At 40.3% G+C, this 26,797-nt stretch overlaps 1 protein-coding gene across 1 annotated transcript; it reads right to left on the bottom strand.

Moving 5' to 3' along the window:
- Nucleotides 1–3,616: 3,616 nt before the first annotated feature.
- On the bottom strand, nt 3,617–26,390 carry ZGRF1 (zinc finger GRF-type containing 1). The gene is made up of 29 exons (XM_068403992.1): nt 26,370–26,390; nt 26,167–26,247; nt 25,987–26,043; nt 25,365–25,550; nt 23,249–25,004; nt 22,835–23,149; nt 22,442–22,524; nt 21,651–21,749; nt 21,065–21,238; nt 20,267–20,372; nt 20,080–20,186; nt 19,723–19,873; nt 18,106–18,764; nt 16,503–16,644; nt 15,788–15,972; nt 15,127–15,314; nt 14,424–14,563; nt 12,772–12,918; nt 12,036–12,150; nt 10,951–11,207; nt 9,608–9,767; nt 8,884–8,961; nt 8,200–8,347; nt 7,101–7,228; nt 6,777–6,900; nt 6,165–6,341; nt 5,799–5,933; nt 5,223–5,484; nt 3,617–3,732 (listed from the first exon to the last, which is right to left on the bottom strand). Exons 1-29 carry the CDS (start codon nt 26,388–26,390, stop codon nt 3,617–3,619), a joined length of 6,297 nt encoding a protein of 2,098 aa, XP_068260093.1.
- Nucleotides 26,391–26,797: the final 407 nt, after the last annotated feature.

Below are 26,797 nucleotides of genomic sequence, written 5' to 3' on the forward strand. Positions count from 1 at the left end.
GTGTAGGGATAGCGCGGCCACAAGAGTTGTTTTGTTATTTATATTGGCGTTTAATAAAACTTGAGGCGGCGGTGAATGGGCTGCCCACTCTCCAATGGTAATTAATTCCCTATTTCAGTGACCCAATTGTGCTGGGATAGAGCGGTGGGACAGTCCCACTGCCCCAACCCGCCTTTGTGCGGCTACACGGCTCTCGTGCTTCAACAGCTATGGAAACTCGTTCTTTTGATGTCATTCAATGAGTTTTCCTTGGGCATCTTCTAAACTTCAAGGACCCTTTTCTTTCTCGAGCGCCTGAAAAGCAGGACTAGCTTGACCACCTCTGTAGAATTTAATGATTTGGTGAAAGGGCCTTTTTTTGGGGGGGTGGGGGGGAGTTGGGTAAGGAAAGAGAGAAAGAGAATTTGGCAGGCTGCTCTCAAACGCGAGCGCACCCAACTCATTCAGCTCCTAATTCATACAGGTCTTAAAAGCTGCTCATCCTTCCTCAAGATATTTGGGTGCTTCTCTTAGCCGAGGCATTTCTAGAAGGGCTTTTGCAGACACTGTTTCACACACACCACAAATTCACAGAGTCACAGAATCAATCAGGTTGGAAGAGCCCTCTGGGCTCATTGAGTCCAACCATTGCCCTGACACCACCATGGCAACTAGACCATGGCACTAAGGGCCATGTCCAGGCTTTTCTTAAACCCCTCCAGAGATGGTGACTCCACCACCTCCCTGGGCAGCCCCTTCCAATGGCTAATGACCCTTGCTGAGAAGAAATGCTTCCTAATGTCCAACCTGAACCTCCCCTGGTGAAGCTTGAGGCTGTGTCCTCTTGTCCTATCGCTAGTTGCCTGGGAGGATGTGTAAGAACTAAACAAATCCAGTTTCAAGAAGATGTTTCCATGCACCAAAGGGAAAAATATAACGAGATCCCCCAGGAATCGGTTGTTTATTGTGTCCAGGGCTTTATTTTGGCTCTGTGGCAGAGCGGTGAAGCGGCTGCAGGAGGAGGGTGTGAAACGCACACGTGAAGAACACGGAGCAACCCCGCGAAGCCGCCCTCTGCTATGTCTTTATACGCACTTAGAAGAGAAAAAAAAGGGACAGAACCACCCCTTCGCGAGTCACAAACAATTGGGGATTCAACTAAGAAAACACAGAGTGAACCATATGGCCGGGGTGGCTCGAGTTGGCGGCATTTTCCCCCAGACAAAGAAGGGATTGAGAGTTGAAGGAAAGGAGAAAAAAAACCCCCAACTTTCCGGCTGATGAAGCTGTTGTCTGGAGGCAATGATCCCAAATCTCAAGGCTTTATTCCAGGCTCCGACTGAGACGTGATATGTCATATGATTAGCATCTTTCATATTTACAAGGGGAGCGCGGGCTGGCAGCCCTCAGAGAAAGGCGAGGGAGAGAAGGGGCATATGCTGGAATGGGTTTAGCATTTGAAAGAGAGAAAAGGGGAGCGGATAAATACACTTAAACGAGGATTTAGTTTTACTCCCGTTGAGTTCTAATGGCTTGTTGATTGAGAGCGGAGGGAGCGGGGACAGCGGTGGCAGCGCGCATGGAAAGGCCTCCCTCACCCGCCGCTGCTCCTGCTTCGTGCTCCTGCGCTCCTCTCGAACCGGAGCGGTGTGGGGGGCCCTCCCGGGGGCGGGGTCCTGCCCGTACCGGGGGTCCTCCCGGTGCTGCGGTCACTCCTGGTGCTGGGCTCCCTCCCAGTGCTGGGGTCCAGCCTGTACCGAGCTCCCTCCCGATGCCAGGATCCCTCCTGGTACCGGGCTCCCTCCTGGTGCTGGGGTCCCACCCGTACCGGGGTCCCTCCCAATGCCAGGGTCCCACACGATGCTGCGGTCCCTCCCGGTACCGGGCACCCTCCTGGTGCTGGGGTCTCGCCTGTACTGGGGTCCCTCCTGGTGCCGGGTTCCCTCCCGATACAGGAGTCACTCCCGATACCGCGGTCCCGCCCGTACTGGGGTCCCGCACGGTGCCGGGATCCCTCCCACTGCCAAGATCCCTCCCGGTGCCGGGGTCCTGCATGGTGCTGCGGTCCCTCCCGGTACCGGGCAGCCTCCTGGTGCTGGGGTCTCGCTTGTACTGAGGACCCTCCCGGTGCTGGGTTCCCTCCCAATACCGGAGTCACTCCCGATACCGGAGTCACTCCCGATACTGCGGTCCCGCCCGTACCGGGGTCCCGCACGGTGCTGGGGTCCCTCCCGGTGCCAAGATCCCGCACGGTGCCGGGGTCCCGCACGATACTGCGGTCCCTGCCGGTACCAGGCACCCTTCCGATGCCGGGGTCCCTCCCGATGCCGGGGTCCCGCCTGTACCGGGGTCCCTCCCGGTGCCGGGGTCCCTCCGCGCGCTCCGCCGGGAGAGCGGCGCCCCCTGGCGGCGGCGGCGGGAGGAGGCGGCCAGCCCCCCCCCCTCACCCCGGCCCCGCCGCGCCCCGAGCGGGGCCAGCCCCCGGCCCCGGTAACACGGGCAGCTCCCGGTGTGTGTCACCCGGCAGCGGGGATGCCCGGGGTGCGCAGAGCCCGGCCGGCCCGGGCTAGGCGCGCCGGGGCGGGGGCAGCCGCCAGCTCTGCGCCGGGGGCTCACCCCGCTCACCCCAACGGGTTCGTCCTTACATCCTCTGAAGAAATCACTTTATGTTTTATTTATCCCTGTAATTGAGCCGTGCTTCTGCCTGGATGTCCCCGCTTTGTTAATATACAAGATGGCAGAATCGTTCCAAGACATGATGTGTGTGCCCAGGTGGCCAAGAAGGCCAATGGCATCCTGGCCTCTCTCAGGAATAGTGTGGCCAGCCGGTTTAGGGAAGGGATCGTCCCTCTGTGCTCGGCACTGGTGAGGCCGCACCTTGAATCCTGTGTCCAGTTCTGGGCCCCGCACTTCAAGAAAGATGTTGAGGTGTTGGAGCGAGTCCAGAGGAGGGCGACCAAGCTGGTGAAGGGTCTGGAGGGTCTGACCTCCGAGGAACAGCTGAGGGAGCTGGGGGTGTTTAGCCTGGAGAAGAGGAGGTTCAGAGGTGACCTTATTGCAGTCTACAACTACTTGAAGGGAGGTTGTAGTGGGGTGGGAGTCGGCCTCTTCTCCCAGGCAACTAGTGATAGGACAAGAGGACACAGCCTCAAGCTTCGCCAGGGGAGGTTCAGGTTGGACATTAGGAAGCATTTCTTCTCAGCAAGGGTCATTAGCCATTGGAAGGGGCTGCCCAGGGAGGTGGTGGAGTCACCATCTCTGGAGGGGTTTAAGAAAAGCCTGGACATGGCACTTAGTGCCCTGGTCTAGTTGCCATGGTGGTGTCAGGGCGACGGTTGGACTCAATGATCCCAGAGGGCTCTTCCAACCTGATTGATTCTGTGATTCTGTGTATCTAATCTGAAGGATAATGAAACACTAATAATACCATCAGGTAGTTTGTAAGCACAGAAGGATTTCAGTTATCAAGCAGATAAAGTTACTTTATTCATTTTTAGCCATACAAACAACATAGTATCAGTGCACTGAGACACAAACAAGAATTTCCCACATTAAATATAAATATTAGACTTGCAGTCGTTCTGATAATTTTTATAGACACGCAGTTTGTATTTTCTTCATAAAATAAGGGCACATTTTATTTTTCCTTTCGCTTATTCTGCTCCTCTTCCTTCCATTTCTCCAGATAACACCTAAGAATGTCGTTGAGCTGCTGCTCGCACTGGCTGCCGTGTTGTAATCCATTTTCCCATCCTAGAAGCAGCAACAAACAGGATAATTACACCTCCCTTTACAGCAGCCATCATGTAGTTAGTCAGTGGTGATGCAAACCTCTATTTCCCCCAGCCTATCAAATGGTTATAATATTTCTGCTTTGGAAATGGTATAGAATCACTTTTCTGTTCCATGTTGTTTCAGTTTGTGGCCAGCTGTGGGATGGTGATCAAGGCCATGAGCAGTTAAACCCAGGGCAGCTGACCCAGGCTGGCCCACAGGTGTGTTCTGTAACATCAACATCAGGTTCACTATAAATGGGAAAGCTGGTGGGGATGAGGGTTCTTTGCTCTGCTCTCCTCAACAGTTACCATCCTTGGAGGGACTTGCCACCACTCTATGAGGTAAGTATAATTTTGTGTCTTTTGTATTAGTATTGATATTGGTTTTCTTATTTTATTAAACCTGTTTCAATTTCAACCAACCACTCTCCCCCCTTTTCCCAATTCCCTTTCTCAGGTCACCAATAGCATTGTTTTTTTTTTTCTAGCTGCTCAAAGTTTATCTCCCCAAACCCAGGAGCCCCTAGTTGCAGGAAGACCCCATGCGTTTTTCTTTCCTTTATTGCAGTACTATCGATTCAGAAATACTGCCCTGTAAAGGGGTTTTGTTGGTAACTTGTTTCTGCCTGGGTCTACTATGTAAAAGCAAACTGGGAAAGGACTGGAAATGCAGCAGTGGCTTTCAGGTCTCCTCATGAGCGTGCTCTTTGTGTAGCTATCTGATGGCTTCATCAAAAGAAGGAAAATCCCCATTGCTGGATAACAAATACCCTTATAGTTATTGCTGAGGTACTAGTAGGAATATGATGCAGAAGGGCTCTTGCTGTACTTATTCTTAGAGAGACCAAGGTCACTGCTAAATTCCTCACTGATTGAGTGAAGAGTAGCAGGAGGGTCACATCTGCAGGGAGGAGAGGACAGGGCAGGTGACCTAAAATTGACCAGTGAGATATCCCATCCCTTACACATCATTCTCACTGTAAAGTGGGGGGATCACAAGGGTCTTGCTCCCTTCTGCCATGGCTGGTGTCCAAAGAGGACTCTGTGCATTTTTTGTATATATTTAATTATTTCCATTATTATTATACTCTCTTTCATTATTATAGTTCATTAAAACTGTTTTAACTTTCCAACTCATACGTCTCTCTCCCTTTTCTCTTTTCCTTCCCCTTCTGGGGGAGGAGGAGGGTTAAGTCACCATCTCTGGAGGTGTTTAAAAGACTGGATGTGACACATAGTGCCATGGTCTAGTTGACATGGTGGTGTCAGGGCAATGGTTGGACTCGATGATCCCAGAGGGCTCTTCCAACCTGGTTGATTCTGGGATTCTGTAATAGAGAGCATCTGCTGTTGGTTTAATAGCTGGCCCAGCTTTAAACTGTGACAACTATAATATATAAAGTGCATTATACATAGTTTAATTGACGAGCTGCATGGTTTCAAAAACACAGGAAAAGAAAACATTACCTTTGCAGTGATGAATTACTCTTCCCCACAGTCTGTTCCTACTTAAACAGGCCAGATTTCCAACAATCAACAAATGCCTCTTTGCTCTCGTTAGCGCAACGTTCATCCTCTTCTCCGAGTCTATGAACCCCATTTGTCTCGTTCTTACGCACGACAGGACGATGATCTCCTTCTCTGCTCCTTGGAAGGCATCTACAGTGGACACCTGGATGGCTTTAACTTCAAATGCCTCAGAGTGGATGCTGCTAAGGAGGTTTCGAATCTGTAGACCAACGAACATGGATGGTGGTGAGTTAAGCTTATCTTGCCAAGAAGATGCCTCCGTGTGCATGTGGAAGGAAAACAAATGGAAAGGTGGGGTGTTTTATTTGAATTAAAAGTTTTTTGACTAATTTTAGGGGAAAAAATATAATGGTTGTGTTTAGTAAGAAAGAAAAATTATGGCAAACTCTAGTTTACCTATTCAGCATTTTTTTCTCCCTTCTAGTTGACTCTTCCTAGTTGAAATGGAGCCCATGTTTAGAATAAACAAATACATGTAGGAGAAGTCTTTTATTGATGATATGTTATACAAACCTTACACATCTGTGATTTATAAAGAGTGATCACACCAATTGCAGATCCTTCCATTCCACTCGCAATCAGTGACTGGATGAGCTTGACTGTGAAATGAACCTCTGCCATGTTATAAAAGCTGTTGTCTCTTTCAATCTGGAAATAGGGAAGATTATTTCCAATTTAGCTCTTGCAAACAGAAATACAGAATCACAGAATCAGCCAGGTTGGAAGAGACCTCTGGGATCATCGAGTCCAACCGTTGCCCTGACACCACCCTGTCAACTAGACCATGGCACTAAGCACCATGTCCAGTCTTTTCTTAAATACAATGGAGGAAAAACTACAATATTGACTTTTTTATATAAGAAATGTTTAAAAACTTACTTGCTCTACCCCATTAACGCTATAAAAACATAGTGTTGGAAGCCAATCCAATAAAGGACTTCTGTCTTCCTCAGAAACACCATCTATCAGGTTTCCTTCATAGAAGAGCTCGTTGGCTATGGCACTAATAGCAGGGTGACAGCGGTACTGTGTGCGAAGAAGTATTGTTTTATGTCCCTAAAGAATTAGGATATAGAAAGTGTGATGAGGAAGAATAATTACTAAATAGTTTGTAATGCCAGCTAGGTCAAACAAGAAACGAATGGAAACAATTCCTGCAGTACACTGGCTTAACCTTCACACATTCACTCCAACAAAACTTAGAACAAATACTGCAGCCCCTGATTCTTTGACCCAGGTTGAAAACTGCACAAAACCATCACAAGGCAGTATCTGCCATTGGTTTTTCAATCCATTCTTGTTTTAAATTTGTTATGCTTACAGATTCCTGTGCGCTGTGAAAGTAACATTTACAGAGGGACACACTAGAATGGAATCTGCTTAAAGAACATCCTGATCCTCTGGCATCTCCACCAGAACTCTTTTAGTGACTTCAGTGGACCTACAATTTCACTCTCCAGCTGTTCTGAAGATGTGGTTAGTAGTACATACCATTGAGCAAAGCCGGTCAAAGAGAGTCTGCTCCAATCCCTTTTCATGAACACTCTCAGAGCCTTGAATAGTTGGTGGCAATTGCTTAGGGTCTCCAACAAGGATGAGCTTTTCACACTGAAACCTAAATAAGAAAAAAAAGTTATAAAAAGGATGTCAAACTATTCATAACTAAAGTATGTGCTGCATTTATTTATTGCTTTCTAAGGTGAGGCCTCGGAGTTCAGGCTCTTAAAAGGATGTGCAGGTTTGACAATGATTTGAGGTTGTGTCACTGCTAACTCAAAGTAACTTCTCTGCTGAAACACAAAGGGAAGGCTGTACCTTGCAATGGGAAGGAGAGAAGCAGGTTCTGTCATCTGGCTGCACTCATCCAGCATCACGACAGGAAACTTGAGGGTATTCAGACAAGGGAAGGGGCAGGCAGCACAGGTTGCTCCAACCACTTTTACCTTGGTTATTAGCAAGAGGAAAATGGGTAGACAAAAGGTTAAGGTCATTTACTAGTTAATCTCTGTGCAGTATGTAACTATAGCTTTGGCAGTAGAATACACCTCAATTTGTAGCAGCTCTGCTGCATGCTGTGTCATACTCCCTGGGTCTCAAAAAATTACATTCTAACTTCCAGCAAAAGGCACTGTGTGTGCACGGAGGTGGATCCAAGGTTACCATTTCTTATGCTTGGGGTGTTTATACATTAGAATCATCCACAGATCCATGTCTTTTAAGACCAGATCTGGTCTGGTACAGACAGAGTTCAGATAACACAATCCTCCAAAACCACCTGAGCCCCAGCAGCAAAAGTGGCAGCAGTGACCACTAGGAATAAGCACAAGAAATAACTTGCTCAGACCTGCTTTGTTACAATTGCTCTACAACAAACTGGGATTTTTTTGAGTCTAGGACTGAGGAGAAAAGGCAAATAACTGGAAAGAGCAGAAATTGAGATTTGTCTACAGGGAGTAGTAATCTTAAAAGGTAATACTTTGATGAAAAGTTAGTTAAAATATATTTGAAGTCTTCTTGGCAGTTGATACTCTAGGATAGATATAGCTCAGTCCTTATCTTTTACCTTTATGACTATATAAATTGCAGTTTCAAGGTGACAGTGCAGACTAGCTGTGCTTAGAAATCTTTCTCTCCCCACCTTGTAAACTAGATAGGTAATTTTAAATCAGACTGCAATCAAGCTCAAAAAGGGTTTCTGTCTCGTATCACTAAATAGGAACTGCAAGTTCAGCTCAGGGAAGTCCTACACAGGTAAGACACGAAGCTATACCTGTGGAATCAAACCTCTCCTAGTCCTAACATTCATTTTTCAAAACTTGGGGAGCTTGGTAGGGGTGAGAAGGGATTCCCAGTTTCCATTTGCTGGGCCTTGTGGATAAGGCACAGAGAATCCCACTTTCCCATCCCATCGTACCTGTTGCAGTATAGTTTTATTGGTCCCCAGTTTATGTTGCTCAATACTCTTCCTTACGTATATTTTCTCCACTGGAGTTAGGTCTTCTTTCATGAGAGCAAGCAGTTCTCTCAACTGCTCATTTTCACTTCCTGAGCCAGCATGTAAACTTCAAAAAGATTTTATAACATGCATTAGAGTGATTGAAAATAACAGTGCTTTCAGTGTTCAGAGAACGCCCAGTATAGAAAAATAATCATATTTATACATAACAGGACTTAACAACAATGTACTAACCTATCCCAAATCCAGCTGAGATACTATTGTAATACCTGTCTTAACACAGACCTTCACCCCACCAGCTCAGACCCTACCACTCCAACCAGAGACACACATGTAGTAAATGACTTCTCCAAGTACACAGCTGATTTCAGGGTGGAGTAGAACCAGGGGAACTTTTTCATTCTTCTACCATTTTATACCCTTGGTATGCTACTGACACCAAGGAATGGGAATTTAGCTCTATTCAGCAACAAGTGATATTCCCAAATCAAGGTAAAATTTCTCCACTGTGCAGGGAGGAGAACCCTGAGATAGGCATATTACAATCATGTTTTGAATTACTTCAAAATAGTAATTTTAGGGCATGCATACTATCATGAATCTTAGAATTGCTTCAGATCCCTCAAAGAGAAAGATTCTTACCTATGGGGAAGAATTGCTTTGGTGATTTTTCTAATACTTCCCACTCTGATGAAATCCTCAAATCCAAGATCAAGTAGACTTCAAAGAAAAAGAGATGATATAGAAATGTAAAAAGAAATTTTGTAAAATTTAAAAGTGGTTCTGAAAAGGCTGAGGGATATGTCAGAACACTGAAGGACACAAACTTCTGCGATAAACCAGATGAAGTAACTCAGGCCACAATTCAAGTAAATCAAAGTGAATTGCCTCATCATGATTTGTCTCAAAGCTTAATGCCTTTATGATTCTCCTCTCATAAACAGTCTTCCATTTGTACTTTCCCTTCCTTCCTTTATCCTTCCAAACCATGAGTTTTATTTCACATTAACTTCATGATGAAGCTTCCCAAGTCTGACTCTCTCTGCCTCTCCCTCTCTCCTTCCCCTAATTCCTAAAGACTCCTGAGCAGTACGACTTTGTCATGATGGATTTTATTAGTAAATTTGATGAGAGCAGAGCCCAACATTAGTCTCATGTGAATTTGCTCAGCTAACCTTACATTCTTGTAGCATGTGTGTGCTGTGCAAAGGAGCAAAGGTAAAATTAAAGCGTTGTGTGTGACACTTTCTCATGAAAGAATGCAATCTTCTTGACATGATACTGGAAATATCAACACCATTATCTTTACCATGTAAGTGCACTATTGTTTTTGGAATAATGGTCTGTAAAAATCTCAGTAACCTACCCCAGCAGTATCCTGTCAACAGCAATGTTAGTGGAAGAAGCAATCAGAAGTTTCCATGGAGCTGGGCTTGGGCCCTCTGTAGCTTCACTGCTTTCAAAGAGCTGTACTAGGAACAAGATCACAACAGACAGCAGATAGCTCTTTCCAGCTCCAAAAACACCTGGTATGTTGGAAGAAAAAGCCGAAGTTACAAGTGAAAATTTAATACAAAGTAGTTTTAATCAATTGTTATAACTTATCTTATGAAATATTATGCCGTGATTCCTGTAAAAACACAGCATGTGCTTGCTCTAAGTATCCAGGGGCAACCAGTTGCCTTACACTTTGCACGTACTGCCTGCAATAAGTTGACAGAAAACTTCAGAAGAGGGGAAGCTAAGGTATTTTTCCTATATTTTCTGGTTGAATACACACATTACTTGCTAAGAAGTCTCATCAATACGTTAAAATAATACAGATACAGGTGTCTGCATGCACATTCCTCATACTGTGTCCTCAGATACAGAATAAGGAATTTGAGAGATGATAATTTGGGTATGACTAATAATTATAACTAGATGAATATGCCTGACAGCCTAACAAAAGCTCGGGCAATTCAAGTCTAGTGGTATCTGTACTAGAAGTGTCATCATTGTCAATGTGTTTACTTTGAGAGGATCTGAAAACTTACGTTTATGGTAACTGCTCTTCAATACTGATTTAAAAATCTTTGAACTAAGATGTTACTAGCCTTGTTGTACAAGTTGAAGGGGGATAAAACAAAGATAGAAGGAAGTATAAAACAGCAAGGAATAATGTGCAATAGAAAAAGTTTTATAGGATGATTTAGCAAAGCTGATACATGACAAAGTGTTTTTAATATGAAAAGAAGTAAGCAGAGAACACTAAATAACTCAGATTTTAAGTACAGGTCTTGCTAGCAAAGAACTCTGTAGTTATGTAAAGTGGAGAAAGCAAATTCAAGGATCAAAAGCACTGTGCTGATAGAATGGATGTTATCAGGTCTTTATCAGAGGGGCCTCACCCAAGAAATGGATTTTCAGGAAATGCATGAAGTAGGGTGAGGACAGCAGTGTTAGAGAGAGTTTAAAAGGATATTCCATACACAGAGGCAGTTTATTCAAGCTCATCTGTGCTACATTTAAAATAAGTCAACATTTACTTAGATATAAGTATCTCCCTTAAAGTCTGCCTGGAATTGTAAATACATGATTACAGAAACAAGTCTACCATTTCATAACCAAGAGAATTTAGGGATATTTCACTAATGCTGGCATTACATATTAATTAGCATTTCTGCAAAGATACAATACCAGCAAATTTCACAATTATTTGCTATATACCACGTATGATTGTGATAGGGAAGATGTGGTGTTCTTCTGGCTTGATATTTTTACAGGAGGTCACCATCTGAGCTATCTGAATCAGGGACGTAGCTTGATCTGGGTTCAAGGAGAACGCTTGGATCATCTTTTCAGCTAGTCCCATTGCCACTTCGGTGCTGACAGGTCTGTACATCGTTGTGTGTTTCAGGCTGATGGCAGGTGGAGTGAATTTTCTTCTGTTGACTCTACGAGTAGCATTTTCAGAATCGAAATTCCTAAGAAAAAAAACAATGGTCAAAAGTTGCAGTATTGTACTGCATGTGTATAATTTGTATCTCGTGGTTCTGATATTCTTACTCACTTGACATTGAAATGCTCAGGCTTTATGATTAACAGCTGACATAATTAAAAGTTGCTGCCCCCTGTACCCTGACATACACCTGGGCTGTATATTCCTGCCCTTATTACTTCCCTGGGTGAAAGATGGATCATATGGAACAGGCTTTTGGGTTTTATCATTCTTGCTGTACGTTAGCACTTTCAATCTGACTTACTCCAAGGCCACAAGACTGACAGAATTAAGAGTGGTAGAAAAATGTAGTCAGAGGTAGCAGGGATTCATTTGATTGTTTTATACAGTGAATTGTGAGAAGTCTTGGAAATAACCCTATATTGCTCCAGTTCTCCAAGAAAATATTTTGGTTTTAGGTTTTGTGTCAAGAGACTTTAAAAATTGGGAAGGAAAAATAGTTCCACTGAACCCCTGTGAAGCATTAACTTAATACAGATCAGCCAGTGACTGTACTATCAGTCTAATGGTCATAATAATGCCCAGTATTAATCTGTGGGTTGTAAAACATGGGCTGCAGTTAAGTTTTCAGAAAAAAAACTTACACTGAGTTAGAGTTAAGCAACGGGTGTATTTTCATTTCCACATAAATGAAAATTGCATTGTCAGCAGGTCATTCCTTGCAGTTTTTCTGGTTGTAGTTTTCCTTATCCACTTTTTAATAGGGCAAACTCTATGGTATTTTTGTGTTTTTTTTTTTTTTTTCCTGTACCTATTGACATTGTATGGTCACATCACTGAAATGGTAACTTACATTTTTAGTAGATATGGTATTAGGGGTAACGTAGATGGATTGAAGTGCTCCTCCATGTTTCGTAAAGATGTAAGCTCACCACTAGCATTACCAACCAGCAAGGCATGAACAAACACTGAAAAGGCCACAGAAAAATAAAAAGAAATTAGCCAAAATTCCAAATCAGCAAGGGAAATGAATTACAAAATGCCAAAAGAGTAATTAGCCTCCTGAAACAGAAACCAAGTTAACCCAATTACCATGTCTGAGTGAATAGCACAGATGAGGAGAGACCTATTAGCTCTTCTTTTCAAGGTGTGTTATTTTGAAGTATTTGTGATTCCAACATTAGGAGCCTTCTGGGAAGGAAGCTTAGATTTAATACATGGCTTTTTATAAAAATATAAATTTTCTATAGTGAGTTGTCTGGGGTTTCTGTTTGTTTGTTTTTCAAGAACAGTAACAACATATGCCTGTTACCTGCACTCTGACAGTCAATTTGCATTCTATATTATTCACTACATTATTTATATTATCCTCATTTCTTCATCACCCATTTAGAATTTCTTACCAGCTACTTTGCAGGTTTAATTGCATTAAGTACTGTATTCAAATTACATATTTGAAGACACAAGGGAAAAAAACACTGAATAGTGTATTAGATTTGAGAAATTCTAATCTCATCCTTCATTGCTGGCCAGATTTTTCCCTCAATAGTTGTTCCCCACAATTCTGAATTATTTGGTGTACAACTTACTGTTTGATTGCCAGTTTGAAGGGCTGTAGCCTTTCAGAGGTAGTAATTCTACTTCGTTGTTGGAGGATGGTCCAAAGAAAGCACTACTTGCAATGAACGTATCAAGGGGATCAAAGTTCAGGGTCTTGGAAACAACCCAAATATCATCTGTCAAAAAAATAGAGTTCTCATAAACTTCTTCCACTGCTGTCTTAAAGAAAATGAAGCTGGACAAAATAGCTCAGCACTTACAATGCTGCAAATTAAACCACCACTAATGTGAAAGGAGGTATTAGAAAGTCCTAAATAAGTGTTAGTTCAGGTCTAAAATAATTAATAAATAATTTGCAATTATTCTAGTACTTTCTAAAATTGATGGTAACTGTAAAGTTCTCTCCTGGTGCACTTACCAGTGTTTGACTTCTGAGAGTACTGGGAACAAGTCACTCAAGTCTAGTACAAGTCTAGTTAACCACTTTTTAGCCAAAGAATAGCAAGTACTGAAATAAACATACATTTTCCTTTCCCTTTTGAAACCAACACATGCTGGAGCCTGCAAATGTGCTCTTTTATTTGGCACACCTGATGAGAATAAAGCTCACTACACTATTGCTACACCATATATTCCAAGGGCGATTTCAAAGTTAGGAGCAATAAATATATATATAATTGCCTGTAACAAGAATGGTGAAAAATTATCAAACACAAGTAAAAGTTTTGCATGTGCAGAGCTTCAGAATTTAAACTTACAAAACCCTGACTTGGTAGTACATTTCTGTCTGTACATAAAGTGTGCACAAACACGTTGGTTTCTGCCCCATTTCCTTTGTATAATTTTCAACAGCAAAGTGAACAAACTATGAAGATATGGGTATCAATTAAAAAACTACTGAAGTGAAATGAACTATTGAGACTGTCTGCATCAAATCACTGAATCTCCTCCAGCTTTGTGACATTTCAATAATTTAGAAGAGATACACAATAACTACTGAAACACCAATCTTTACATTAAGTTTTTCCCTAAATATAATCTATTTGAATACTGGGTGTCCTGGTTTTGCAGGGATAAAATTTATAGAATGACTTTTCTGTTCTGTGTTGTTTCAGTTTGTGGCCAGCTGTGGGATGGTGATCAAGGCCATCAGCAGTGACAGCCAGGGCAGCTGACCCAGGCTGGCCCACAGGTGTGTTCTGTAACATTAACATCAGGTTCACTATAAATGGGAAAGCTTGTGGGGATGGGGGCTCTTTGCTCTGCTTTCCTCAACAGTTACCATCCCTGGAGGGACTTGCCACCATTCTATGAGGTAAGTTTAATTTTGTGTCTTTTGTATTAGTATTGATATTGGTTTTCTTATTTTATTAAACCTGTTTCAATTTCAACCCACCAGTCTCCCCCCTTTTCCCACTTCCCTTTCTCAGCTGGGGAGGGGTCTTGGGTGATAGATTCAAACCCAAGAACATGGAATTTATTTTTTTCTAAGGGAGTTGAACTTTTACAAGACAAGATGAATTAATGAGATACTTTGTTGCCCCTCTAGAATGAGAATTGAATTATCAGGGTTGTCAGGAGTTTAAAAATAGGATTCAGTTTTTCTCTTTAAATGACAAATTAAAACTTTAAAAGCACAACATGGCAAGGACAATTCTTCTGATGCTTAAGATTTTCTTACCTTTGCTATAGAGAGAATAATGGTCCTTTCTGCTTAGTTTGAGGTATAATTTATTTTTGGAATCATCATCAAATCTGGCAGGCGTATTCATAAATTTCTTGAACTTACTACACCGCTGTGTTTGAATTTCAAAGGCTTTCCTGTTAAGTTGTCATTTTAAGGAAAAGCATGTGAACAATTAGCACTTTTTGGATTCACCACCAAAAATAAGAAAGCTCAGCAAATGGGACTAAATTATAGAGCAGAGATCTTGGTGGTTGTCCATCATTCTACATTGCTAAGTTTTAAATATATTTATTTTGACTGCAAAATACTTCTCTCATATTCAGCCATAATTTAAGTGTTTTCCCTACAGTTAAGCAGCACAGAATAGCCTTCAATACAACTTCTAACATTAAAATTAAAATCACTAAGAGAATAAATCAAATTCTCTTAGAAAAGATTAACTGAGGCAATCATACAGGGTTTCACTAAGCAATTGATCACATTGCTGGTAAGCAGTTTTGATTCTTGCTGAAAAGAGCACTGACCTTAAATGCTATTGCTGTGAATATTATTCCTTCACTAATTTGGCTTTTACATTTCTGCACAGAACTGTAGCTTCTTTAAACATAGTAAAAGTGTCTGTTAAATGCTCCTAGAATATTTATAACTCCTGCAATTCACACAGCACTTGTGAAAAGTGCATAGTGGTTCAGAATACCTCACCAAAAGCTGGCATTCCTCATAGACAGAAATTTTTTGACTTCTGAGGTACGTCCCAATACTTTTTATATCGTGAAGCACTACACCAGGTCTGGATTTTATCTGTGTGGGGTTCACATCTTCCATCCACTTGAAAAACGAACACTGCTCAGCTTTTGGGGCATCACAGGTATAGAACAAACGACCCTAGGAAGAGAGGGGAGGTGGGAAAAAAAAAAAAAGAAAAAGACCATTAGCACATTAAAACAAACAAGCAAAAAAAATGTAAAGCAATGGACCAGTACTCACTGGGATAGAAATAACCAGATAAACACCTGTGTTTTCACTGTGTTTGGCTGAGGAACACAAGTGTGTTCCCAGAACTCTCAGCTTCTGAAGCCAGTGTGTGTAATCATACCTTACAGAAATCCCATATAACCTAGAAAATTATAAATTCAGGTCTTTCTCTCTACATATATAAGTTGTTTCTGTACGGAGAAAACTATTTAACAATTCTGGACACTAGTGGATATTACAAGTGATCTTAAGTGATCTCTGTACCATATCACTTTAACCTGCAATTGTAAAGCGTACAGAATTGCCCTGTAATTGTTCACACAAAATGTTCTATACACCAAACAAGCACCCAACACTGTAAACAAACAAGGAATAAACAGCACCTGGTTTTGACCTTCTTTTTTAACCATAACCAGCTTAGCAGGATGCATGTGATTGCAGAGTGGGACACAACTTGCTTTGCTCTCGCTTTGCCCATCTTTCAGTGAAGTGTAAAATGATATATCCACTTTGGAAAGAGCGTTGTGTAATCTTTGTGACAACTCAAACAGCATTATGTTTAATTGCTCTTGACATAGAAAGGAGAACAAAAGAATAATTAGTACAGCCTTAAAACGGTTACACAGGTACACAACGTTCAAACAAATACATTTTCATTTGAAACTTTCAAGCCAAATCTAAATCAACGTATTTAATCTGAGTCCTAAAAGAAACCACATGACCTGCAAAATTCACATATTGAACATGCAATTAATTTGTTTTAATTGCCTTACTTTCAAATCATATTTAAGTATATAACCACTAAATAACTGTTAAAAAAAAAAAAAAAAACAAAACACAAAAAAGCTTAGATTGGAATATAAAGGCTGGTAAATAGGCACAAGGTTACATAATTGAACAGAAATATACTGGTCTTTTGGTTTGTCTTTGCAATTTTGAGTATAGACTGAATATATTTCAGTATATATATCCCAAACCAAATACAGGCAGTTGTTCCAATAAATGATGATGATCTCACTCCCTCTCATCCTGCTTTAAGTTTCAGAAATACACTGATTAAAAGTGACAGCGTTTTACACAGCATGGTGTTAGACATACCTGTCAGAGCAGCTTTGAAAATCTGTTTGTAGTGAACGTGAGACTGAAATACAGTTGGGATGGAAATCTTTCTCTTAGGAAGATTAGCGTGGTATTTTACTTCATCCACAGCAGGAAAAGACAACTCAGAAATTGTTATGTCCTAAAAAACAGAAAAATAAACCATTAAAACTTGCAAAACCCTGAAACAGACAAATTTTGGTAAGTGCCTCCTGTACAGATATGCCAAAACCCATCAATTTTTCTTCTCTTTTTCCTTCTTTTGCTTTTATATATCGTGCTCATTAATAAGTACAACTGAACAGAAAAAATTCAGGGCCTCATTCTGCAACCATAAATTTCAACATGAAGACTAAGTACAGGAGCATCTATTGAATAGGACTGCCACTAGGTGTAAAATTAAGTACAGCATAGAGCTTGGATGGCCATAGAGGACGTACCATGAAGTTCAAGTTTGCCCCTTGGCAAACAGCCTGCGCTTGTAACAACGCAGATAACACTTTCAAAGGCTTTAGAGTAAATTTATGTAATTCAGAATCATCTTTTCAGCCCTAGACATAGGGAAGGAGCGCACAAACCCCATTTTTAACACCGTTTCTGCGCAGAAATAAATCCATTAGGTGAAACTATAGCAAAGGTACAAGGCTAGGGAAGGAAGAACTAGACTAGGGAGCTTGGGGGAAAGTGGGCACACCACAAGCTATCCCTGTGCCTGCCACCCCAGCTAGTCCTGAGGAGCTTCTTCCACCTGTTTACACCGTGGTGGGCATCATGACAACTCTCCTGGTAAGCTTTTTAAAATCCAATATATTTAGATTTTTTAGATATACATATATAAACATACACAATGTGTATACCAGTGTGTATATGAAATATACTAGTTATTTCCACACCTTTATTTCTCATTAATATTTTACTGTACAGAGTTTTAAAGACCTAGAAAACACAGCATACTAAGTTTGGGTAAAAATAAAAAAAAAAGGAAAAAATCTAACATTTTCATTAACTCTTAAACACAGCCATTTGACAACTTTTAAAACTTGACTTGTGGTTGGTTTGTTGTTTCTTTTTCCAATTTACTCCATTTGTTTAAGACAGTCTACCTGACACAAAGAGCCATGCTAATTTTTTAGGTGCTTATTCAATGCAATAACTTACTTTTCCACACTTAAAACTGAAGAAATTTAAAATATTTTAAAATCACAGACTATGCTTTGAAGCAAGACATGTGTGTTCATTAAAATGCTGCTGATTTCCCAATTAAGCAATACACTTCTTGAAAATTCTTGCCAATTATAGATGACAAAACAGCCCTATGGCTTTTATTTCATCTTCCTGCCATTGACATTCAGATAAAAAAATCTAAATCTGGCACTGTGTGCAAGGAATTACCTTTACAAAGGATTGGTCATGGCACTTAAAAAAATACATTAGCAGCTGCTGTTCTGTATATGAGACTGTTTTTGTGTTACTACGTAGGTAGAAACATTTCATCCAATTGTACTGATAATATCTTGCAGGAAATCAGATAAATGCAGTTACTTTGTCCAGAAAAAATGCATTTCTGTCACTTTTAACTGTATTTGCTTGAGCAGTTACACACCTGGCCGTCTCCTGTTACAGCACGGCAGCTCAGATGACTCAACACCTCTTGTGTTGCTTCGGCCAAAGGTGTCTGACTTGAGTGCAGAGAAAGTAACTTCCTCTCTGAAATCCACTCTTGGTCGCTGGTACTTGCACAGCGTTTACCAAGCGTGCTCTTTGCTGTGGGTAGAGGTGCAGTGCCTGGAGCGCTTTTATTCACAGCCTGGCTCTCTCCCGTGTCACCCAGCAGCATGCCAAGGATTTTCTCAGCACAGATGTCATCGCTCACTTCCTTATCATCGCTGTTTTGAGTTATCAGGTCACACTGAGCACTGTTTTGGTATTTTAGCCACTTGCTTTGTCTATATTTTGAAGTCACGTTGGAGAATGCTGGTTGTACGGGTTCCCTTTGTCTGTCTTCCGTATACTCTCCAGACACAGAGGTGTCGTAATTTCTGTCCTCGGGGCCAAAAGCACTGATAGGAAATACCACTGGCTTGTTGCCTAAATGGAGTAGTGAAGAGCCAAAGGATTGCTGGACCTCCTCGCTGTCAGTTGCATAAACTGCATCAGGAATCTTCTCAGTGGCAGGAAGAGTGACAAATGGAGTTCGTCTTTTAACTGGGGGTTTGAATCTTGAGAGGTTGCATTCCTCTGGATAGCTGGATTTCTCCCGTGCTGTAGGGCAAATACATCTTACAAGTAACTTGTAGCACTTACGGATGGCACATTAACTTCAGAGGTACAAAAAACTAAGATAAGGAAAGAATTCCAAGTTCTTCCATTCCCATCCTGTCTTCTAATTGGCAAGCTTTCTGTATCATGCCTGTGCAGTACTACACTAAATTTCCATATGACGAGTGATTTAAAGTCAATTCTTTTAATGTTTAAATCCCTATATTCAGAACACATTTCTGTAGGCATTCTACTTGTATAAAAGAAAGTGTTTGGTAGAAATGATATAAAAATTATTGTGTTTTGGAGGTTGTTAATCTGATATGCTTGCTAGGTCAGTGACAGCTGCCAGCTGGAAACCAGCCAACTTGACATTTGCTCCTTTTTCCAAAAAGATCACCCACAAAACTGTATGAATTAATATTAACTGATGTAGATAAACAGGCTTCTAGTACCACAAGCATCCTTTTGACTAAATTCACTATCAATAAGAAATGACAGTCATTGATAGGTGTCAGCTGGAAGCAGGTCAGAGAACAGCTGAATATGGAAGAAAACTGAAAGCAGGTAAATAAATGAAAACATTAATATGGCGTAGAAGCTTAGCTTACAGCCTTTTTTTTTTCCCCAAACTAGAAGCTGATTTTTCTTTATAAAATTAAATCACTACTGAAGTCTCTTTCAAAAGACTTTAGTTGGTGGAGGGTGGGGAGGCATGGAATTGAAGGCTAATTCAGTTGATTTGGGAAACTGTTTAAAATCATGCTTAAAAAAAGTAACATACCCCTTATGAAAAATGTGTGATGAACACAAATCAAACTGTAGTTACCCAGACATATCTCGGTGTATTTCAGTGCCCAGGGTAACTTTCTATTATAGTGCAACTCTCGTGTTTCAAAAATCCTCAGAGATTTTCCAGCAACAATATTGTAAAGTGCAATTATAAACTAGAATTTCTTACTGAAAAAGAAATCTGAAAGTTCTGGTTCACTTGGCAAGATTCTGTGCATCAGGGGCTCCTGGATGTCTCCTATAGTTGCCTCACTTCCTGAAGCTGGAGAAATTGTAGAGTCTGGATCAAGTGAGGAAGTCAGTTCTACTGAAGAAATCATCTACAGATGAAGAATTAACATGTCAAGTGAATGACTGGAAAAAAAACCCTTTATTATAGTTCTTTTGTCACTATTCTCTCATAATTCTAAACAATTGAAATGTCTCTCAGAGTTGAGAGAAAACAGTTGCAAAAATAAGAAATTGCTACCATGAACATACAGGAAATAAAGCCAAAAAGATCTAGAAAAAGACAGTAAATTCAGACCTTGTCAGGTTCCCATGAAGACCATGGTGTTTGTCTCAAATCAGCATGTGAAGGTGAGCCTGACATTGTCCATGGTGGCACTTCAGAATACACATTCAATGCCAATGCTAGGAAAAATAGGTGAAGGATAGAAGTCATGCAGAGTAATCCTTCCGAGGCCAGTCGCTGCCATTCTGCTTTCACTTACGGGGCTGATCTATTCCTGACTCTTTAATAATGTCAGACTTCTCCTGAAAATTCTCTTCTCTGATAAAGTTGGTATCATCCTCATGAAGACTTCTTGCACCTGGGGACTTTGCCAAAAAAAGTATAAGCAAAAACTTGTTAGAAATTAAACTGTTTATCCTCTATATAAGTATTATCTTTCTGTAAATCTTGTTTCTACATCTTATCTCTAGATATAATTCTTCAGTATCTTTAGCCCATTCTGGAAGTAAAAAATGAACTACCAATTTTCTTCCATTATTTTAAATACTGAAATATATACTGCATTAGAAAAAAAAAATTGTATTTAACATTGCATGTCATGTTTCTTTGCATCCAGGAGGAGGAGAATCATAATCCAAGACAGACAGTTTTAATCCTTGCTTTGGAACTCTCTAACAATTATATACTAAATTTCAAATTCAGTTGAGCTGAATGTTGTACAGCTAACACCAGGAAACAATCATTATAAAAGCCTTCTGCCACTTTTCTCTAGAATAAATCTATTTAATATCACACATTATGACCATGTACATTTTTCAAAGTGAAACTGATCAGAGAAAAAAATAAGTTACATCTTGCAAACGCATACTCTGTGACAAGGCTGAGTAAAAATAATTGTCTAACTGCAAAGTTTTAACCACAAAGCTCTGTGCTTGGTTCTTGGTGATTTTGATATGATTGTAGCAGTCTAAAAATGAACTCGCTTTTATCCTGCAGTTACTTGGATACTTTCTTGCACTAAGGTTAGTAAGAATAACTTTGAAAAAAAATGTTTTACCTGACTGAAGTCAGAAAGGACATAATTGCTTGAAAACAGGGGTGACAAAAATCTCTGAGCTGCAAGCTCCATATTATCTGGGTACTGCTGCCATCCTAGGTCTGAGCAGGGAGCTCTCAACATCATCTCACTGGCTGCTGATCCCTTTACTTGGTGCCCTTGAAATGCAACAGGCTAGGCAATATATTGGAATTATCATTAAAATAAGTATTGTTCTGGAACTATCTACAGTCAATAAAGGCACTTTTCATATATACAACAAAAACAATCTGTTGGAAAGGGCAGAAGAGAAAAAAACCCGATGCTTTTCTCTTTCTCTTGCACTCTTGCAACTCAGCAGCAATAAAGTTTTTGCACAAATCTCTGTTAACAGAAAATTGACATTCTGATGCAGTATGTTTAGTCTTATTTTTGTATTGTAAAATTTCAGTTTAAAACTCTCAGTGGAAAACCTCCCACAGCCAAATGTACCGGAAAGTAATGTGAAGCCCATTATGAGACTGGTTAAATATTTATTAGGACTTCTTGTAATATATTGCACATAGTAAACCATTGAGTTGAAATTTAAGTTCCACAGGAATGGCACCTTTGGTTGGCAGTCAGATGTCCTAGGGTCCCTTTGGGCCGCTGCTATCGGTAAAATACACGCCTCTGTTTTCTGTAATAAATTGTCCACGCAGTTTGGCTGCATAGAAAAGTGTCAAGAGCTAATTAGTCTAACAGTTTAATAACCATTTGAAGTGAAAAGTTAAGCTAAGAAATATCAAGATTTTTCCTGATGTATTTATACAGCAGAAAGCATTTTAAATTACAGCTTTTTTATTTGGAAGCCAAAACAATCCAAGATAGGATAACAAACTATGTTTAGTACTCAAATGAGACAGGAAAAAAAGAGAATTTAATCTAAAAACCTTTCTTTCACTTTGGATGGGTTGAAAGAAAGAGAGTATTAATAGCATTTGACAAAAATCAATGTGAAGCATCAGGCACTAACAGATTTGCCAGTATATTGCAACCCAGGTGCTAAAATTCTTAGGAAAGCCATGCATTCAACAAGATAGTCAAAGAAAAAATAGATGGTAAAAGAAGATGGAGTAGGGAAGGAGAAGTACCAGGCATACTAATGTGATATTAAACTTAACAAAATATTACAATTTGCATTAAGTTTCTTGTCATACATTCGGCCTCCTGAACATTTACTGGCATTAGCTTCTGCAAGAGGACATCTTCTGTTTACTGTCAGCTTCTTAGCTGATGCCTCTAAGCAATTTCTAGCTGAACTTCCATAGTTTCACAAACAGGAATTTTATTCAGGAAGCCTGGTGGAAAATTAATTTCTCTCGTACAGATAGATATATGTAGTCAAAAAGTGGTTACCATAAAGCCAGAAGAATCAAAGTATGAACAGGAAGATGCCTGTATACTTTCTGAGTAAGGCATTTCTGTAAACTGTTTTATAGCTACAAGAGATGGAAAAGCAGAATAAGTTACAGTTATAGCATTCTTTTTACACGAAAACATCTGAATATTTACTGGGCTTGCAAACCTTACCCATGCAGTTAGGATTTAACTGAACTAAAGCAAACTAAGACACAGACTTGGAGCCCACGTTGTTGCTTTAAACACTAAAAATTTCATGAGGGAAACTTCGTAAGACATCACTCCAAAAGTATGATTTCTGAATAGGAATTGTCCAGCAGGAGGTAAGAGTACAGAAGTCAAATAGGTACAGTCATACAGAAGCCACTTTAAAACAGAAGCTGACCTAACCTTCATCTCTCACAAGGGGTTCAAATATCTCTTTAGAAGTCTCTGCTTCATATAATATGCTATTACTTTCCTCCATCTTTTGTAAGCTCTCTAATGCTGTGCTATGTTGAGTCAAAGCTCTCAGAAGAGCGATATCGTTTACCAAATCAGGGAGGCCTGAGGAATTTTCAGCCATTGTTGTGGTATTCAGGCAGTCTGTTCCTAGTCTTTCACCTTTGCCGGCTTCGTGAAAGGCATTTATGCTCTCTCTGTTTTCAAACTCAGTTTCACCTATTGCTGTTTCCTCTGGAGATGAATGGCCTTTTCCTAAAGGATAGATAAAACTTTTGGAAATGAGAGTATCTTCCTTATGTGAAATGCCAAATACCTTTTGATGGTCTTCTGCAATATATTGGAATGAGCCAGAGGTAGGATCTGATTTTTGTGACAAAGCCAGCAAAGGACTACCTGGTTTAATGTCGTCACTCTGAGTACCCCAGAAGTGTTCTAAACCAACATCTGGGGATTTCATGCATCCAAGCTGTATAACATCATCTTCAGTCCTTTTGCCCATTGCAGAAATTATTCTGCCAGTAGAAAGACATAAAATACTTTCAGTTTTCTCAACCATCCTGGTTTTAGGGTGACAGTCATTAACATTTGTGTCACCAGGCAAAAGATCAGAGCGCTTGCTTTCTATCCCTGACGTGCCATTAATGGTATGAGCTGCACAGCCATCAAGATCCTTCTCATTGTTTATGGCTTCAATACTTAATTGACTTTCATTAATCTCTTTTACGTTGTGTCCATCAGCCAAAAGTTCCACTTCAGTTCTGGACTGGTTTGCAGTGTCTTCTGCAATTCTCCCTGTATCTCTGACGTGGCTGTTGCGAAGCAGAGATGGCACACCCTCAGTGCAGTGATTTCCATCATTCTCTCCATCCAGCGTTGACCATTCCACTTCTTTGTTTTCACTGTGTGTCACTACTTCACAGCAAGAATGAAGTCTCAGCGCAGCATTTTGTGCTACATCTTCTCCTGTTAAGCAATCTGGACTTTGTGAAAGCACATCTCCTTCAGTGAGCTTATTCACACCTCTCTCACACAGGTCTTCACTGCCTGCGTCATTAAAATCAAAAGCCTCTATTAGATTAAAGTTAACTTCCATCACCTGTTCATCTGGACTGCAGTCTTCACCATGCATACTTAATTCCTCCTTTACAGTTCCAATTTCTGCCAATGTTACGTCCTCAGAGAGCTCCAGGTCTGAATTTTGTCTCAGCTGAAGCTCACGTTGCAACTTCACAGATGAATTCTCCTTAAGACCGTTGGTCACTGAATACTCCCTGTCTCTGGGGAGACTTTTTTCAGAGGTGACTGGACTTGCTGAACATGAAACATCACCTGAGGATGGTACAAACTGACTGTCACTCATTCCACTTACAGTGGATTCAGGTAGGAAGCAACTATTTGTATTGCAGGGATCTGGTAAATCTTGACTTAAATTATTTGCCTTTTTGTCATGTCTCTGTCCTGTGACTTCTTTATCCCAAGGTTGTTCAGCTGAATTTAGGTGCATTTCAGCATTCCATTCTTTTTTATCATTTACATTTCCCTTCGTAAAAGGCAGGTGCTGAGTATTTTGAATGAGTCTTTTGGGAGGGTTGCCTGAAAAAACAGGTAGGATTGTGCTTTTTGGGATATAGAAACTATCTGCATTTTCTGATGTCTGAAACCTAGAAAGGCATTCTGTGACTTCAGACGTTGTTTGCTCTCTGTGTCCTTGTGTTGGTTTAGACTTCAGAAGAGCTATTATCTGTGCTGTGCTCCTGATGTTGTGTGACACTGCCCCATGACTACTAGATTTGGTGTGCCCAGTCATTAGAGGAGATTCTGGCTTCACAATGTCGGAGTTTTGCTTCTCTGCCTCCTCACATCTGTCAAGAAACGGAGCTGAAAGCAGTGAGGAGAGAGACACGTGTTCTCTATCTGTATGCACATCTTCCTGAAAGTCTGCAGACAGATTTGTTTCTGCATCCTTCTTGCAAATCGTAGAAAATAATGGAGAGGTAATATAAAACTTGGATGGAAAAGTACCCTGGCATTGCTTAGATAAAGGCAATATTGTTGTTTTTTCTCCATCTTCCATTGTTGACATTTTCTTTTCAACTTGGCGTGGCCCTTGGAAACCCTAGGAGAGAAATTTTAAATTAATTCTACTCAGAAATCAACTTCACATTGTTGAAAACATGACACACTCCATAAAATATATTCTGATCAAATAGCATGTGATGATGATTCCACAGGTGCATAGAACTAATCTCAAGCCCTTGTGATTTTCACTGCAGCCTTAGCAACAGCAATCCTGCTAAACCAAACAGATTTAGTAAACTCTGGAAAAAATAGCTACTGGTAACATGTTCTGGCTTACAGTTCCAAAAAAACCAGGAAGGTGTTACCTATATATTTACCATTCATTAAAAGATGTGCCCTCTGTGTTTTAAAATGCATGTTAACATCAGACAGGATAACTTTTGAAACAAAGACGTACTGTAAACTTCCTTTTCAAGCCAACAGACAGATATCTCGGAGGCAGAACATCTGGCTTCACACCATTTCTATCCACTGCTGGAGTTTCTGCTTTCCCTGGCTGATCTTCAAAAGTTTTTTCATTCACTTTCACTGCTTCAACTGTGATCAAGTATCGTTCGCTTTCTAAATTATCTCCAGTGTTCACCTAGAAAAGAGAAAGCAGCAGTGTGTACATAATAGTGCTATATAAGAAACAATAAGTCTTCTACATAAATATAGTCTTCTAAATACTTATATGTAAAAATTTCAGAAATTTACACCCAGTATATCACAGCTGCCATATAAATTTAGATTAAAATATTAGCACTTCAAGTTATGCTTATTTAACACATCACTGTGATACACTGCTTTTACCCAAAAGCAATAAAATTCCATAAAACCTCTATATTGGTTCTGGAAAACCAGTAAGACTTATGAATAAATAGAAGCTGGTTTTGCTTTCCATTATTTGCACTGCAGCAGAGTTTCACACCCACAGTAAGAAAAAGCACTACCTTCGTTACCAAAGAAGAGTTTGAAATGCTTCCTGAAACACAAATCATTAAGCATAAAAATTACAAAATACTCCAAACATAATATACCTGAGATTTTATAAAAATACTCTCCAAACATTGTCCTTTATCATCCAACAAGATAGCCTGCAATGAAAAAATAGAATTTTAAATTACTAATTTTATTTCACAGATCAACTGGATTGCCACTGACAGTCCAGCAGTAGCAGATGAGATTAAATCCAATGGTGTTAAATCTGAGTTGTTCACCTTATTTCTGCCAGCTCTAATCCTCAGAATTCCATCTTGCCACGTTTTTGATTTTTTCATTTTTTGGTGAGTGTACAATACCTGTTTTAAATGTGTAAAATGTTGAAATAATAATAAGTAAGAAAATGTTTAAATAATACAGCAGTTATAGTGTCTTTTAATTTTTTTCTACTTAACTGTCCACTGTGTTAAAAATCACTTACAGTAAATTCTTGAGAAGCCATTGCTTTGGCAAAACAGTCATCCAGCAGGTTATTTCACAAATATTCCCATCTTCATACAGCCTGAGAGACAGGGAATGTTCAGAATCCACCGGCGTTGTGAAGGAAATTGATTGACAAAAAAAATACATCAGTTCACTTTTTATTTTTCCTCAAAAGAAGAAAGATGCAATGCTCTGAAAACAGTGGGGTATACTTGATGTGATTTTAAAGGAAAACCTTGAAAATAATCTAACAGAAAGACTACTGGTAAAAAATGGCTTTTTTATAGATACCAACATGTTTTCTAACTTTCAGAGGAATTCATTCATTTAAATGAATGGCTGGCAACTCTGAAAACTCCAGTGATCATAGTGCTATTCAGAATTAACAAATTATCCTGAACACATTTAATTGCAGAAAAAAAAACA

This window comes from Nyctibius grandis, chromosome 6 (assembly GCF_013368605.1).
Source record: "Nyctibius grandis isolate bNycGra1 chromosome 6, bNycGra1.pri, whole genome shotgun sequence".
In the NCBI taxonomy this organism is placed as follows: Eukaryota; Metazoa; Chordata; class Aves; order Nyctibiiformes; family Nyctibiidae; genus Nyctibius; species Nyctibius grandis.